Source organism: Mus musculus, chromosome 2, assembly GCF_000001635.26.
Source record: "Mus musculus strain C57BL/6J chromosome 2, GRCm38.p6 C57BL/6J".
Taxonomy (NCBI): Eukaryota; Metazoa; Chordata; class Mammalia; order Rodentia; family Muridae; genus Mus; species Mus musculus.
Genome location: NC_000068.7, coordinates 145,861,728 through 145,879,819, shown reverse-complemented (window position 1 = coordinate 145,879,819; position 18,092 = coordinate 145,861,728). Strand labels below are relative to the sequence as shown.

The window sequence follows — 18,092 nt, the reverse complement described above, 5'->3', positions numbered from 1 at the left end:
GGGGGAACAGGGTCTCATGCTGTCCAGGCTGGCCTCTAACTCACTATTTAGTCAAGGATAACCTTGAATTTCTGACTCTCTCAAGTGCTAGGATTAGAGGCATGTACCAAATCACCCAGGCTAGTAGGTAGCTTTAAATTAGCTTTAAATTCCAATTAGTCCTGCAGTTAATCAATGAGATGTCAAGCAACCCAGGAACTGGTTTCCTAGCCACAGGGATGTATTTGGGGTGATAAAGACGCTTTGGAGCTAGATAGAGGTGGTAGTGGACAGCACTCTCTGTATGCACTCCCAGTCGTGTGTGTGTGTGTGTGTGTGTGTGTGTGTGTGTGTGTGTGTGTACACGAATGCTCGAATAAAGATAGACACCAGAGGACAACCTTTGGTATTATTCCTCAGATTCCATACACCTTGTTACCTGAGACTGGATCTCTTTTGGTGTGGAGCTCACTGCTGATCTGGCCTGGCTGGCAGGCCAGTGTGTCTCCACCTCCCCAGGGCTGGGATTGCAATTTATACCAACATTTCGAGCTCTGCGATGCATATGCTGGGGTTTAAAGGCAGACTCAAAAGCATTTCACTGGCTCAGCTATTTCCCTCACCGTGCTTTTAAGCCTGGTCTTTGCTGTGTAGCTCAGGCCGGCCTGGACTCCAAAGCGTGCTGCTTCAACCTCTCAAATGCCAAGGTGACAGTTGTAGACCACCGTGCCCAGGTCCAAAGTGGCTAATCTTACATTCCATGAATTTTATCTCAAATTTAAAATGTGTAATCCCCGTCAACTGCTCCTCCCCTCCCCCAAAACCTCGCTGTCCAGTTCCTCTGACACATGGAGGGGTATATTACCTTCTCCGTGCAGCAGTGATGGGTCCAGGAGTTCCATCATGTACTCGATTTCCGTGTCCAGTTCAAGCATGTCACACTGAGCTATGACATAGGTCAGGACTGGCAAGAAGTCGTCTGCACCGTACATCCTCCCTAGGATCAGAAGAGAGGGCAAGGTGGGATATTTTTATCTATGTTTCTTTCTTTCACATCCTATTTGCTGCTTTTATTAGCCACCAAGGAGTCATGCTGGGGAAATGTGCTACTTATAAACAGGTGTGGGAGTTCCTGGAATTCACTTACGTGGCCCTTGACTCTTCCCCCTGCTTTCTGGGACTAGCCCTTGCTCACAATCTCATAATGAATGTCTCCGAGACAGCTCAGATTTTCTTCCCATTTTTAAGATTTGTGCACTAGAACAGAGTGCTTTTAAGTGTTTTAAGCTGTTATCAAGGCATAATATAAACCCCGAATGAAAGATTTCCTTAGGCTAATTCTTTGCAGCTCACTGTCTTCTGTGTACATCTATTGAAAATGCAATGACAGACCAAACTTACGCCAGAAGAAAATTTTGCTCTCTGCTCAATGTTCATTTTATTTGTTTGATTTATTTAAATCTATGTTGATGAAAGAAATTCAGTGCATTGATGATAGCACCTGATTAATAGCAATATAGAGGGAGGAGGAGGAAGAGGAAGAGGAGGAGGAAGAAGGAGGAGGAGGAAGAAGAGGAAGAGGAGGAGGAAAAGAAGGAGAAGAAGGAAAAGATGGAGAAGGAGAAAAATAAGTCCTTATCTCTTATGTTGTTTGCTTGCAATGGTGGTGACTTAATGGCTTAAATGGAGTGATTTTTGCCAGCAGAAAGCACACTTGACACTATCTGGAAACAGTTTTCATGATCACAGCTGGAAGGTGAGGGTGCGGATGGTATTCAGGATGCTGCTAAGCTTCTCCAGAGGAAGTGGAACAGCCCCCACAATGAAGATAATCATGTCTGAAACAGTACCAGTGTACAGATGGAGAGACAATGCTATCAGAACAATGTAATCCTGAGCAGGTATTATTTTGGAAATTTTTATAAATGATCTCATGAGCTACAGAGATATGTGCTTCAGATTTCAGAGGCCTTGTCCACAGGCTGGCAATAGCTCAAGGTCTATGTGTGTGTGTGTGTGCGTGTGTGTGTGTGTGTGTGTGTGTGTGTGTGTGTGTGTACATGCACATAGAAGCCAGGGGTTGACATTAGGTGTTGTCCTCAATTGTTCTCTTCTGTATTTATTGAGGCAGAGTTTCTCACTTGGAGCTTACCGATTTGGCTATTCTAACTAGTCAGATTATCCTGGGGATCCCCTTTTCTCTGCCTCACAAGTGTGGGGTTGTGGGTAAGCTGCCACACATATCCACCCAGCATCTGTGTGGATGCTGGAGATCTGAACTCTGGTCCTTAAGCTTGCCTGACAAGCGCTTTGCTGGCTGAACCACCTCCCTGGTCCCAAGAGCTCAGAGGTTAAAATCTTCACTCATTATAGTCTGCAATGCATGCACATGTGCATTCCTATCCACTCCAGCAATGGGTAAGAAAGCCTGTGTTTTCTCTCTGTGGTTTTTCTACCATGGCAATTTCTGCCAAGAAAAAAGGTTGGTCATCGCCCACTCTCTGTAGGCCTGGGACAGGGTGGGCTCAGTCACTACCCATGATGAATCATGGGACTTCTGCATCTTTAGGAAAGAGCCAGGGGAATTCTGAGGACTTATTTCCTACTTTGTAGTTCTTTGATGGCTTCTGATCACATCGTTTCAGCCTCATTTCACCAAGCACTCCAGATTTCTCATACACGTGGTGTAGATTATCAGCATAAACAGGCATGGGCCAGAGTATGGCAAAGGTTCTCACTAATGTTCCATTGCACTTGGAGTTCAGAATAAGGTGCCTTACCTCATTCTCACATTAGGGAGGAGAGGGGCATATTTAACAACTGATGTGGGAACTGCAGGGTTTAAGATTAAGGTGGCCAAAGACCCTCTGTAAAGAAACTCATTTGCACAGGGAGGGTGACAAACTCATAAGCACTACGCTGCACAAAGTCTTTAAGTCAGCATTCTAGACAACTCTTACTTTGTCCTTATCCATGTTCACTGACTGAGCTATTATGTGACTCTGCTGCATGAGACGAATTCATTTGACGAATTCTGTCAGTTGCATTTGTAGTTCTAGAGGCTGCTAGGTGAAATCGAGAGACTGAAGAGAGGGGATATCGGGGCTCAATCAGACATCTGGACCAAGTGACAGGCTGTCTCACCTGAGTTGTTCTCCATGACAGTGTAGATGAGCTTACAGACCCGTAGCAAAAGCATGACTTTCTTTTCTGGCGAATACATCTTCTGCATGGTCATGAATTTAAGCTTGATTTTCTCCAGCTCCATCAAGTCAGGGGTTGGGGCAAAGACCCCCAGCTCCTGTGGGTTCCTCTGCCGCACGAGTTGTAGGTTTTCCTTGAGTTGTTTCCACGAGCCGTCAGCCGTGTGGAAGTCCTTCAGCATGGCCTCCACATGGCCCTTGAGGGGCTTCAAGATACATTTGTGCATGGCCTTCTCCAACACCACATCTGCCAAAGAAAACAGAAGCTAGGATGACCACAGTCTGAAGAGAGGGTGATGGCAACTGGTGCTTTCTTGGGGTACACATCTGTGACTCTACACAGCCTTCAGAGGAGAGGACAAACACGTGATCAGGGCGTTTAACACCTGACAGACTACAGACAGAACCACCTCGGCTCAAGGGCAGGTAAGACAAGCTTGTTCTGATAACACTGTCCTTGAACACACTCAATAAAATAAACAGGCTTATGTTAATCTCCCTACATTCGCACAAGTTTCAGAAGTCCTTCTAATCTAAGTGTTCTACTGTCCTTCCCTGTTAATATGGTATCTGGTAGGATTTTCTTCCTTTTTAAACACACACACACACACACACACACACACACACCTGCATGTGTGTGAGAGCGGCCATATGCTGGCAGGGACAGGGAGGTCAGAGGACAAGCTTGGATGTCCACCCGCATCTCTTACTGTATTTGAGTCACGGTCTCTTCTTTGTTGTCCACGGCTATGCATGCCAGGGTAGCTGGCCTGCAAGCTAAAGGGTTTTCTAATAGTAGGATGGGATTTTGAATTGGGTTCTGAACCAATTTGCAACAGAGGAGGTCAGTGAGGCATCAGGTGAGATCTGAATACAACCTACAGCTTTAGTAACTGAAGGGACTCACCCACAGTGGGGTGTTCCCTCCCAGAAGCCCCCATTAGGCACCAACTACATCCAAACACCTATTTTCACAGAGAGATTCTTTATGAAGCTGGCAAGAAGAGTAAAGTGGATGCTTCCTGGCAGAAGGCAGCAGCAAACGACCTTGCAGGTGTGATTTCTTTTTTTTTTTTTAAAGAGGGAAAAAGAGGAGGTCTGTATTAGGATGGGCTAGGGTGTGGTGGTTTGCTTTAATTGGCATGTTAATTAGGTTAACCAAAGGAGGCTTTTGATTGCTGGACATGAAGACTTTGATAGCTGGACCTTGGTGATCAGCCTTAGGAGTCTGGAATAAGAAAGTGTCCAAATAAGGGAATGGACCTTGGTGGCTGACTTAATGATGTAGTCTATGGTTTACAAGGGAGAGGGAAGTGGGAAGGGCAAGACCTGCTAGCACTGTGTTTGCTATGCTAGTCGGGTCTGCAAGAGCCCTTCAGTAACTGTGTAAACACAGCTTTAATATGTTCCCCCCCCCCCAAAGTTTGATAACTATATTGAACTTTGCAATTGATAGCTTTGTTTTTAGGAAACAACAAAACAGTGTGGTAAAGGGGGCATAATGCCTGTGATGAAGTCTCTAATGGTCCAGAAACAAAGAAGGTGCATATGTGCACATGTGCAATGTGTGTATGAACAGAAAGAACAAAGCGACAGTGGCAAAGGGCTAACACTGGGGACTTTGGGTGGAGGCAGGTCACTTCTTTGTATTATTTGTGCAATTTTCTTTTAAGTCTGATACTATTTCAAAATGAAACGTTTAAATGTTTACATTTCTATGGAGTTAAGGAAACCTTTAGGTGTGGGTGGAGTTAATTTTCCCTCCTTTGCATGGTCACCCAATGGAATAGCTTCCACTGTTGATACGTAGAAGAACTGAAACACAAATCTGTGTCTCTAGGCTGAAGACAATTTCCACAGTGATGAATTCTCTGCTTCTTCAGAGCCAACTTTTTCATCTCATGTGCTACAATTCTCACCATCCCATCCGACTCAGTATCATAGTAACTGTCTGATATAGGACACAATGTGGTTCCGTTCTGCAAGTGTGCAGATCCACCCACTTCTAAGATTGGAAAGAGTTGGGTTATTTCTCTGGCCTCTGAAGTTCTTGATATTGGGTCAGATCATACTGAATTCAAATTCCTATCTATTATTAGAAGTCTGGGGTGGGATGGGGTGGGATGGGGAATAATCCAAGCCAGGTATGCATATCACAGAACAGCCTGACTGTACCTGCATGGTCAGTACTGAGTCTTGAGGTTAATGCTGATCCCACAGCAATCAGATTTCCCCAGCCCAGGTCTTCCTTTGTTCCTCCACTTCCACACTCTGTCTTTGTTTAAAGACAGAGCAGCCACAAAATTAAAGACCAAAAATAGAAGCACAAAAGCAAAGCAACACACTGGCTTCACATGAGACGTTAAACAGGTCACTTCATTTGCATTGGTTCTGTCAATGAACTTATGTGATATCATAGCTTCTTTGACCTTACTCTGTATGATCATTACCAAAAAAAAAAAAAAATCAATAACAGCAATTGAGTGCTTAGATGAGCTAAGCCCTATCCAAATACTTTACCTCCTATCCAACCCAATTATACCCCAATCCCTTGCAACAGCTCCTTACTTGTGCATAACATTAATACTATGCTATGCATATTTTACAGATGAGGATGTCCATAAATATCTAATGGCTTGCTTAAGGAACAAGCATTTAGGCAGCTTTTCAAGGTAAATCATCTCTTTTTCTCTCTCCTTTTTTGGTGGGCTAGGGGTCAAGCTCAGGGCCTTAAGCATAACAAGCATGCACTCGTCCACTGGCACTGCACCCTCCTCCAACCCCCAAGTATGTGATCTCTTATTTTAAATTTCAAGTCACTTTGGAAGCACTGACCAGTTTGTCTACCTCATCCAAGGGTTCTGAAAGTGGCATTCATAAATACCTGTCAACTGCACCTTGGCAGACAGGTCACCAAGGAAGTGGGTGGGGCATGCCAATCATGAATTAGGAATGCACATAAATGTCCATAGCAGGGCTATTTATAATTGCTCCAAATTGGAAAAAACCTAAAGCCTGGTCCAACAGAATGGCTGCAAAGGATGTAGTCACACTGTGGAATACTACAATGGGACTCAGACAATGGGAAACATTGAGTCAGTGAGGAAGCACACAGCTCCACAGACAGCATGAGTGAAACTCTGAGATACCACACTGGGTGTGAAAGAGGCATAGTAGGCACAGCCTTTCATCTCTATAAAGTCTAATGCATAGCCTGCCAACGGTTCAGAAGTCAGGTTGGCAGTTGCCCTTGGGTAGGAACCAACTGAGGGGCCATGGGGCCACTTTGGTATGTGTGAGGAGGATGGAGAAGCTTTGCCTATTTGAGTGTTTATGTATGAGACTCAATGCTTAAGACTAGTGTACTTTATGCATGCAAATACACATGTGGACAGAAGACACTGAAAAACAACATGGAGTTTTTACCTGGGACTCTCAGAGCAACATGTAACTTCAGAATGAGCTCAGCACCTCTGTGCCTTAGTGTTACACAAACTATCTCCAAATGGCTCTGGGCTGGTCTTGGAGGGTGAGGACAATGGAAGGTTCATTCCCAGCAAACTGACCAGGCTCCCTCTTCCATTTATCCAAGTGGCCAGGGCCCAGTGTTGGGCTGGGTGTAGTGTGGCTGTGGGAATTTGTTAGGAGAAGCCTATTTCCTTAAAGCCCAAAAGTAAAAAAAAATAATTCCTGGTGCTGAAATGGATGGGAAACCTGAATCCACCCTTTGATTTCACTTGATTCTAGCTAGTAGGCCAGGCTGTCCTGGGAATTGTAGACCAAGCTAGCTTCAAATTCACAGCAATCTTCCTCCCTTTAGCTTCTATGGTTTGCTGACTCTTCACTGATTTTAGAAGTCACTCAAGGGGTGAAAAGCTTATAAGAGCTAGAGGACCAGGACATCTACCTAGAGATAGTGTCTTCTTTAAAAAAAAGGGGAGGAGGAGGAGAAAGAGGGTGAAGAGAAGGAGGAGGAAGAGGAAGAAGAGGAGGAAGAGGAGAAGGAGGAGGAGGAGGAGGAGAAACAGAGTAGAGGTGGTGGGTAGGAAAGAAAGGGTAGATCTTGATTTGAAGGAAATTCTTAAAGAATTAATAATAATAATAATAATATATTTAAAAAGTCACTCATCTATGCAGTAAAGAAATAAGCCTCTACTAGTGTCATTATGGATAATATGACTGAAGTGTGGTCACTATGGTGCAACTATTTATTTACCTTGTTTTCAGGAATCTGAATTTGTCTAGGAATTTCTCTGAAATGTGTCTAGCTCAAACCAGTTGAAACCAGTGACTCACTGCCTGGTCATGCCAGGTGTTTGATGGGTGACCATTTTCTACAAAGGGTCAAACACTCCACTCCCAGAATAGCTGCTGTTTTCTGTGCAGGTGGCCAACAGCTTCCTTGTCTGTGAACGCCTCTCTCCACACCTTAGAACACCTTATCCATAAGCACCCACACACCCTTTCTATCCTCAAGAAGGAGGATTTGAGACTTGGGACTTTCCATCTCCTCATATTTGGCAACCCTGTGGACAAACTCTTTTGCCAAACACAGTGACTTCAGACATACATGATGGTCACTGACAGTATTAGGCATTTCTCTGAGGTTTTTGTTTGCTTGTTTGATCTCTTTAAAGACCACACTTTAAAACTAAGACCAGTCTCTCTGCTTTCTTTTCAGGGCTGTGCTCTTACCGCCCACCCTTACCAAACCCTTGATTTGTGGTTGCGTGTGAGGAGGGTTTGAAATAAAAGGCATGACCATTGACCCACCGAGTGACCCCACTGCTTCTTTCCAGCAAGAAACCAGAGTTTCTGCTCTTAAGCAAGAGAGCAAAATCATTTGCGGAACATAAGAAACAGGACCTCTCAGAATGAGGCCTAGCCCAGACAAAAAAACCCAAACCAAACCAGCAGTGGTGCTCACAGCTCTTGTAGATTACCAACTTGTTCCTTTCTACTGTTTCCCAGCATCTCTGTGTGCTTTAATTCCAACATGAGGACCTCACATCTTTCCTACTAAAGAACAGCAACACTATTCTAGACACTTTTTGTTCCCAGACTCCTCAAATCCTCAAACAAAGCCTGTAGGAGGACTATATAATCACTTCACAGAGGAAGAAATCATGTCGCCAGCCAGCAAGCGGGGGAGCCAGGATTGCAACCCGGAACACCTGCTTTAAGGGTTCTCAATGGCCGATGGTAAGTTGGCTGCAGCTGCACTCCATCAACAGAAAGCATGTGCAACAGAAGAGTACAAATATCCATTAATGAAAAAGGAATAGCCAACTACTCTTTGATGCTCTTGCTCTCTCTCTCTCTCTCTCTTTCTCTCTTTCTCTCTCTCTCTCTCTCTCTCTCTCTCTCTCTCTCTCTCTCTCTCTCTCTCTCTCTCTCTCTCTCTCTCCTACTTTTCTGGTAATAAGAAAACACTAGAACAACTCTGCTTGGTGGTACATGCCTTTATAATCCCAGCACTTAGGAAGCAAAGACTGCCTATTCTCTGAGACTTTGAAGTCAATCTGGTCTACATAGAGAATTCCAGGACAGCCAGGGCTAGAGAAATCCTGTTGACCTGTTGAAAAGAAAGAATGAACCAAAGAACTGTTTGAACTGTAATATTTTGGACCTTGAAAACTGTATATTAGCTGTAGCCTCTGAATGACCCAAACTGGAAACAAGGTTTATGAAAGCAGGGGTCCAATCAACTGGTCCCATAGACTATCCCTAAGTGGGAGGCAGCAAAGACTATGTTGGTTCTCCTTGTCTCATTGCTAACTAATGCAGTAATTGATAAAAAAATATTCAATGTGTTGGCCTTTAGGCAACAATTGATTCACTCTCTATGAAGAAACAGAGACAGGGACTAGAGAGATGGCTCTGGTTAAGAGCACTGACTGCTCTTCCAGAGGTCCTGAGTTCAATTCCCAGCCACCACATGGTGGCTCACAACCATCTGTAATGGGATTTGATGCTGTCTTTTTGTGTGTCTGAAGACAGCTACAGTGTACTCATATACATAATAAATAAATAAATCTTTAAAAAAGAGAAAGAAAGGAAGAAGGAAAGAGAGAGAGAGAGAGAGAGAGAGAGAGAGAGAGAGAGAGAGAGAGAGAGACAGAACACTTGGGAGAAGGCAGCAGGGGTCAGAAGTTCAAGGCCAGCCTCAGCTATGTAGCAATCTAATGGCCAACCTGAGCTCCATGAGACTGTGTTTCAAAACAAGCAATAAGAGGGGAGAAAGAGTCTTCCCCTTTACCATCGGTCTGAGCTACAGATATATTCAGAGGGTGGAGACAGCAGAAGAAACACCGTCTGCCTCTATAAAACACTGGCTTTGCTTGTGAGCTTTCTGCTTACCCACTGCTGGCCAGGCAGCCATGAGAACCCCAGAGAAAAGGGTGACTTGCAATGAAGCCCATCGTAGAAGCAGCACAGGAGGCCATTACACCCAGCCACCAGTCCAGCTCCACCTTCTTAAGTGGCCATGACCAACTGACTTTACTTTTTACTGTTAACATCCAGACTCTCTTCAGAATGTTCAGGATGGTTCACACAATGTCATACACTAACCATTAGTCTGAGCCTGAATGAGCTGGAGACTATTTAAATGATACAAAATGGCGATTGATATCCTTGAAGGGATTCTAACAGTAACCAGAGTTTAAATAAATAACATGGATTGGGAGTCCTTGTCTTAGTTACTTTTCTAGCCACAGTCACAGAATACCTGACAGAAAAAAGTCTTCAGGTAGGAAGGGTTTACTTTGGTTTGCAGTTTGAGGGTGCACAGTCCATCGTGGTGAATGAGGTGGTTCTATCTCTGTCAGTGGGAGCTCAGTGTCTACTTGCTTATTATCTGGGAAGACCAGGAAGCAGAGGGAACAGAAGCAGAGGCAGACTTAGGCTATAACCCTTATAGGCTTTTTCTCGGTAAAAGAAATACCAAGAAAGCTACTTGACAAAGATAATGGGAAATTAGCTTATACAGCTTCTTGGTTGACTCTCACCCTAGAACTCTGGTTATTTAAAAAGGATGAAAGTGTCAGAACTAGAAACTAACGCTTGATAGCAATCTGAGGCGCTTTTGTAGGAAAGTTGGGTTGTTGAATTTAAACATTTACAGTTCTAACATACAACTGGTGCTTGTCTGTGTAGTTCCTGTTTTAGGATTACCTGTGAACTCTCATTGTTAGCCCTGTCAAGCAAGAACTAGGTCATTCTCAGGTCGGGTCTGAAGTTTAGAAGCTAGTCCAAGGAAGTGGGAGTTGAGGCATAAAGTACGTTGCTCCTTTCCCAGGATCTGGACAGATGCACCGTGGGCCTTCCATTGTGCAATAAGTTGACAGTGAATCGAGATGTCTTTTTCTCATGCACTAACACACATTGCTTTGATGGGATTGTTAGAGAGAGGACTGGAGCCTGGGTGAAGACTAGTGTGGGTTGAGCATTTGTGTGGCTTTCAACAGCCCTGACTAAAATGGGCACAGAATCCCTGGCTGGCTTAGCTTGAGGGTCTCACAGAAGGTGAACCTAAGACAAGGGTTTGAGTGTGGTTGGCCAGCATAGATGATCCCAGAAAGGGAAGGAGAACAACCAATAGGAGGCTCTGTAACAACTGAAGGCAGCTGAGGATTCTAAGATACTGAGCTGAGGTACCTTGGAAGTGTTTCTAGCTGCTGCGTCTAGAGGGTAGAGTGGGCATTCATTTCTCAGCCTTCCCCACCGACCTGGAAAACCACTGTAGTAGGATGAGAAAGTCTGAAGCCAGATGTCTTGAGTTCTAACCACTGAATATCACATGGGCAGCAAGTGTCAAGAGTCAAGGCACAGAAACGTACACCACACCTTGTTATATGGAAAGAAAGGGCGGCAAGCAGGTGCTGTGACCAGAACACACATGCAGGTGATCAGCCATCAAGCAGAGACTCCCAACCCAGGGGTCTGGCCTCAGCTTTTCCAGTGATACAACCCGCACTCCCGCCTTTCAGCGGAGAAGTTTCTCTCAGCAGAGTGTGTAGCCAAGGGAAGCAGAAGGCTATTTACTGAGGTTGCCTGACATAGGCATAAAGTATACATGTCCACTCTTTAAATGTGTGTCCTTGAGGGAGAATTGCTTTCCCCTGGCTCAGTTCTCTCATCTGTTATCAGGCTTCCCCAGCTTCACAACAGAACTGCTGAGAGGACTTGGTGAGGTCCCATACCATGAGTACCCACTGTGCATTGGGTACCTACTAAGGATGCTAAATTCACGCTTCCCTTGGAACAGGTGATGCTTCTGAAGAGACTCCAGGTCTATGGAGTCAGGTTGGGGGGGGTTGTTTTGCATTTTAATATTAATTGTGGTTAGATTAAAAGCCCTCTGCTTTCCTGGTCACTACCTTCCCTTGCTCAGATACTCATCCCTGTCAGCTCCTCCCCTCTGCTAAAAAACTGAGGGTCCGAGGCTTTCTAGCTTCTCTGTGCTTCGGTTCTTCTAGAGTTTTATCACAGCCTCATTTTGTTCCCATCTAACATGGTGGAAAGAAGAGAGAGTTCGATATCTTGGGTGGTCATGTATCCATCCCAGCCGGGGAAGTGAACCCAGCCTTATTTCGGATGAGGAAACATGGCACGGTGCAGGGGCTAGGAGGATACCCAAGCCTTCCACTGAGTGTGGGTCAAAGGGTGGGGCCAACCCATCACTAGTGCAGGTTTGGGTGGGGTGACTGGAGAAGCCCAGATTACATGGCTGCACCTACTCCATTCTGTCTACTCTAGGACCGGACAGGACCTCTCTCTGTGCTTCTAGACCTTCTCACAAGCTCCTCCTGGGTCTGCTCTAGTTTTTCACAGCTTGGATTCCAATGACACTTTCCATTCGCCCACCTCTCTCATTGCAGCAGCCTCAGCCCTCAGTGTTATCTGTGGCCGTTGCCAAGACACTGGGAAAGTTAGGTTTTTTTTTCCCTGACAGGAACTCTTCTGAAGATCTCACCTAGGGAAACGTCACTGGAACTGACTCAGCACAGATCTTCCAGGTAACATATATCCAAGTGTTAAACAGAAAATCCTTCCCTTGGGTACCGACATAATGATGTGTCTCCTTACTCCTGAAGATCACCGATACCTACTGCTGATGGCATCATTGCCAGGTGTGGGACAGTCTCCCTTGCAGCTCTGCTGGGGTGTCTTGGAACATATGCTTTGCCATAGGCACGTCATCCACACGCACTTCGACTCCTCCACCATAACGCTTTTTACCAGCCCAGCCAAGAAGGTATCAATAGACAAATGGCAAGTACTGGCATTGTGATTCACTTACTCTTTTTTTTTTTTTTAATTACGTGTGTTCATGTGTATCTGTGTATGGGTATATACACATAAGTGCAGGTACCCCAGGAGGCCAGCAGAGGGCATCAAATCCCTTACAGGAGGTGGTAAACCACCCGAGATGAGTTCTGGGGACTGAACTTGAGTTCACTGAAGGAGTAGTGCATGCAATTAGTCAGTCACTTTCCCGAGCATCTCACTTTAAGTTTTGCCCATTTGGTAAGTTTCAGTGAAGGCCACCATGAAAACATATGGGCTTGATCCAGGTAGTATCTCATATAAGGAATCTCTAGGGCTGATTTCAGTGCCTTCCAGTAAAAGATCAGAAAAAAACCAAGGCAGGGAAGAAGGGGAAGTGCGCCTGTCCCCTGCTCAGACGCTGAGCTTGTGAGACTGGGCTGGAGGTCAGCCCTGCAGACCACTGAAGCCTCAGCCTGTGCACCGCCCACTTTGCTGACACGGCCAATTGGAATTATTCTCTTTGTGAGTAGTGTAGTGGGAGAGCAAAATGTTTCTTCTAGTCAATCAGTGTGGCAACTTAGGGCCCCTGACTCACACCCTTCAGTTCAGTACAAACTCCTCTTTTCCCTGGGGTTTCTTGCCCAAGAGGCAGAACTGTCTAGCCCAGCAAACCATCTAGTACAGACATGCCTTGCTCTGTAACGCGATCCACACTTTGAACCTCTGAGCAGGGCTTTGGAAATGGCAGAGTTGGAGGCTCCTTGGGTGGAATATCATGGAGTGGCTGACGTATGCTCACAGGCTCTCAGCTACGGGGTGGTGAGCCTTCTTATGGCTGCTATAACACAACGGACTGAATTTTGATATTCTAAAGTAAGAATGAAGCTGAACTTTGGTGGTACATGCCTGTAATCCCAGCTACTTGGGAGGCTGAGACAAGAGGATCATGAGTCAGGGCCATTCTGGGCTGCAGAATAAATTCAATGCCAGCCCAGGCAACTTATTAAGCCCCTGTTTCAAAATAAAAAGAAAAATGAGGGTTTATGCTTGCCTACTGTGTGCCAGGCTCTAAATTCAATCCTCAGTACTGAGGTGGAAAATAAAAATTAGCATTTAAACTAATCTTCAATAATAATATAGGCATTTTTTTCAAATTCTAGAAGTGGCCACTCTTTCTCCCATTACTGTACTAATTCCTAACTCTAAGACACTTGATCCTTTCAGGTGACAGAGTCACAAGTACTAGATGAACAGTCAGAAGATACAAGGTTTTAATCTCAGTTTGGCACTAGCATCCCTCTCACCACATGACTCAGAATGGCTTTTTAAGAAGCAAATAATTTAAGGTCTTAAATCCCATTGTGAATTTACGATAATTACATGAGACATTGGAACTTGTGCCGGACTTGAACACGCATTTAAAATAGCACCGAATCAGCAGAACTTGAGAGGCAGAAACAGAGGCTGGGGTGAAAGCCACATATTTGAAGCCAGCCTGGTCTACATAGTGCGTTCTAGCCTGGTCTACCTAGTGAGCTCTAGACTGTACATAATGAGTTCCGGCTTGGTCTACATTACAAATTCAAAGCCAATGGAGACTCCCCCACAAAACAAAACTGGAACCCCTATATGAAACAAAACAAACACATTAAAAACAAAACAAAACACAATGGCTTCACTCAAAACAAACAAGTGATACGAAACCAAACCAAAAACCTTTGGCAGACTCTGAACCAAAGTAGCAGTGGTTGCTTAACTTGGAAAAGTGACATGGGACCTCCCCTTTTAGAGGTGGGACCTCCCCTTTTAGAGGTGGGACCTCCCCTTTTAGAGGTGGGGTTTCTCACTAGGTAGCCCAGATCCACATCTGACCCTGGGGCTAAAATAATCCTCCTGCTTCAACCTCCTATAGCTGGGACTGTAGGTGAGTGTCCCTGCACCAGGCTCTCAATGTTCCCTTTTTACGAGTTCTTCATTCCTCTAGGCAGTTCAAACACATTTCAGCACTGTCTCTCCGGGGAAACCAACAAAGATCAAAAAACAAAATCACATTTTTTTTTTTTGTTTGTTTGTTTTTTTTTTTTTTTTTGGTTTTTCGAGACAGGGTTTCTCTGTATAGCCCTGGCTGTCCTGGAATTCATTTGTAGACCAGGCTGGCCTCGAACTCAGAAATCCGCCTGCCTCTGCCTCCCAAGTGCTGGGATTAAAGGCGTGCGCCACCACGCCCGGCCAAAATCACTTTTGAATACAGAAATCGATGTGCTCTGTGACAAATGTGGGAATTGAGTTTAAGGATGCTTCTTCAAAGAACTGAAATACTCTTTGAAAAAAAGCATGTTTTAGTTTAGAGCAATTAAAGAAAACATGATATTGTCTCGTTTTTCACTGCTAATTGTTAGGAATATGGAGAGTTGGATGTTTTGCCAGAATTAGTCATCTGTGGTGAACATTTTCTTTGAAATAGAAACTCTGAGGGCTACTAACATTTTCAGAGTTAGACAAATTTTGCTTTTCTTGAAATGAAACTTAAAGACAGGAAGAGTTCCCCAAGGCTGATACCAAGTCAAAGGGGAAAGACCGTTCTACTAAAATTAAAGCTCCCAATATTGCTATAAGTTTGATAAATAGATTAAAAAAAATAAACCAAGATAATATGGGTTCTCTCTCTCATTGGCAGTCAGAAACCAAAGCAAGAATACCAACAAGGAATGACTTTTGGGGTAAACGTATGGTCACACTCATCCACTGTGGTCCTTTATACCATGGGATCCCAGTTAGGAGTCTGACTCCCTCTGCCAGTTAAGAACTGACTGCAGAGCTTTAGGTAAAGCCTTGAAGTGTGTCCTGTCCTTTTAAAAACACTGGCTTGTTCATCCCTCTCCCACCTCGTGGTGGGAGGTGGGAGACCGAGTGAAAGCTGCCTAGAAGAAAGCCCATTGGTGGGCTCGGAAAGAAGGGAGAGAGGGGCACACCCTCATTAATGCCATTGTTCAACAGACTTACCAAGCTGATGCCAGGCAATTATATATACTCAAGACCCACTAAAGGGCAGGGCTTTGGGACAGTCTCAGTAGAATGAAAATTCCCCATTTTAGGACATGGCCACAGACAGTTTATTTTGACATTGACTCACTGCAAAAAGAAAACTTGACACTTGAGTAGAAAACACTCAAAAGGAGAGCAGTAGACACTTGAACAAAGTGAGTACGGTTGAGACCTCTCCTCCCACCCACCCATCTCCTAAAGAACCAGTCTTGGAAGGCGGTACCAGCACTGGTGGCACACACCGAGGAGATCCTTGTCCACAGAATTCATGAGGTCACTTCACCTGTGAATGACAGCTCTGATTCTCCAGGGATTAACCCATGAAACACCTCCTCCCACTTCCTTGGCTTCGGAGTGAACCTTCTGTAAGTTTGGGATTAAGTTAGAATTCCCATCTCCTATATTTGGTCCCCCAGAAGTTGTGAGAAAGGAAGACAGGAAGAAATTCTTTTGAAGCAGAGAAACCCAGATGACATTCCTGAAAAGCTTTCTCCGTACTCAGACACCTGTTCAGAACAAATTTGAGGCTTGAGATTCTGCAGATAGCTTACAACGAAGATTACTGCATTCCTTCCAGGACGTGAGATAGTGAGATATGGGAACAAGCATATACGAACAAGCACACGCACACACACACACACACACACACACACACACACACACACACACACACATTCACTCACCAGAGCACCAGAGATCAGAAGACCTGGGCTGCATACCACTCCCCTACAGGTCCAGGCCCATACATAGCTCTACACAACCTGGCCTCTTTTGGAACTTGCAAATGCTGAACAATATATGCAGAAATATACCAATATTGGTTAAAGAGTCTCAAAAGTGTCTTTATATCAACAAGTCCATAGGAAGCCACCCAGCCCTTCAACATAGGGAAATGTCGGGTTAACTCAAAGTTCTCATCAGAGTCCTAATTTAGTCACTTCCACATAGAAGGGGACTGACTGGCTTTCTAATAACCAGGATCGACTTCTTCCCCCTTGGTGTGGCTCTCAGACTGACCTCTGCAACACTAGCCTTCTCCTTACTTTCAAAAGTTCTTCAATGTCCTTTCAAAACACTATGGTTTTCATTCATGAAGCAACAGGAAAAGACTGCCCGCCTTCAGGCAAATGTTAAGAAAATACAAAACATCCCAAAGCAGGCTGGGTATGGCAGCACATCTCTGTACTCCCAGCAAGCCCTGAAACTAAGCAGGGTGACTGGACTCTAGACTGTGCAGCCAGGCTAAGAAATACAGTTAGACTTCTGACTTAAAACAAAACCGAACAACCAAACAACCAACAAATCAACAGCAAAACCAATAGAAAAGCACAACGTTTGATGGTTTTTTTGTGTTTTTTTTGTTTGTTTGTTTGTTTTGTTTTTGTTTTTTGAGACAGGGTTTCTCTGTATAGCCCTGGTTGTCCTGGAATTGGTTTTTTATATATGTTTTAGCCACAGCATAGGGCTAGCAAACTGTCACAACTCTTCCAATGATAGGACAAACACATGCAGTAGGGCTGGCACCGCAGGGGCTTGGGAGCTGAGGCTGGAGAACTGGCGGTTCGAGGCTGATCTGGGCCACTAAGTACAGAGCTTCATACCAGTTCAAGCTCTGAACTTACCAGCTACTAGATGGTGTGGGCTGGCATACAATCTGCCTTCCTCCATTCCTCAAGAGATAGAAAGCATTTTGACTAGGGTGTGTACGGAAGGGGAGGAGAGCGCTCACTGAAGCAGCCTGTCCAGGCTTCTCGTTCAAATGGGAGGCTCTATAGAGATGGGTTTCCTTTCTTACTAGGGGTCCCTGTGAACATGATGTTGGAAGGGGTCTTCAGGAGAGAAAAGACTCTCGGGCTGCAGGGGAAAGAGGGAACTTGTGTGGATATTCTGCATTCTGCAGAAGTCTCCTGAAAATGATTTCCATTCTTAGGCGTAGCACAAAGGCACATTCCTTTCAGCCACTTTCTCTGGAGCACCCGAGCTCCTTTAGCCACGCCCAAACAGAACCCTGGGCTAGGTCAGAGTCCCACAAGAAAACAAACAAGGCTTTGAGTCTTTTGTGACCAAATCAAAGAGCTGCTCAAATTGAGAGAGAGAGAGAGAGAGAGAGAGAGAGAGAGAGAGAGAGAGAGAGAGAGAGAGAGAGAGAGAGAGAGAAACACATGCTCTACCACACACTGTTTACTACTTTTGACAAACACACCCAATCAGAAAGAAGAAATCTGAGTTTAGCTAAACCATGGAAATGTTTGTAAACTCTTGGCTGTTGCTGCCCACTGAGTGAAGTCTCTGAAATTAACCTTTTAAGAGTCAATGCGTGAAACAAAAACAAAACAACAACACGATCAACAGCAGCAGCAGCAACAACAACTACAAAAACCCTGGCTACTCCCGCCCTGGAAAAAAAGACTGCTTGCCAAATTCAAATTTGCCTTGGCAAGATGCTTACCAAAGTAACAATTCAGCTCTCCTGTGAGGTTACAAAGAAAGCATTTCCCCTTGACTCTGGAGAGAATGCCTTTCATGTGATCTTCGAATTATGTCACTTAAAGGTACACCAAATAAACTTCTCTTTCCTATTTCTTGTTTCTT

The 18,092-nt window shown here is 44.7% G+C and overlaps 1 protein-coding gene across 5 annotated transcripts in view; it reads right to left on the bottom strand.

Annotated features, from left to right (window-relative positions):
• Window positions 1–18,092, bottom strand: part of Rin2 (Ras and Rab interactor 2) — a 115,890-nt gene that overhangs the window by 7,797 nt on the left and 90,001 nt on the right. For all 5 annotated transcript variants that reach the window (XM_006500269.1, XM_006500270.3, XM_006500271.4 and 2 more), the window contains 2 exons: window positions 3,124–3,429; window positions 845–976 (listed from right to left, as the gene is read on the bottom strand). In XM_006500269.1, the coding sequence (XP_006500332.1) occupies window positions 845–976; window positions 3,124–3,429 (438 nt within the window). The remainder of the gene's footprint in view (window positions 1–844; window positions 977–3,123; window positions 3,430–18,092) is intronic.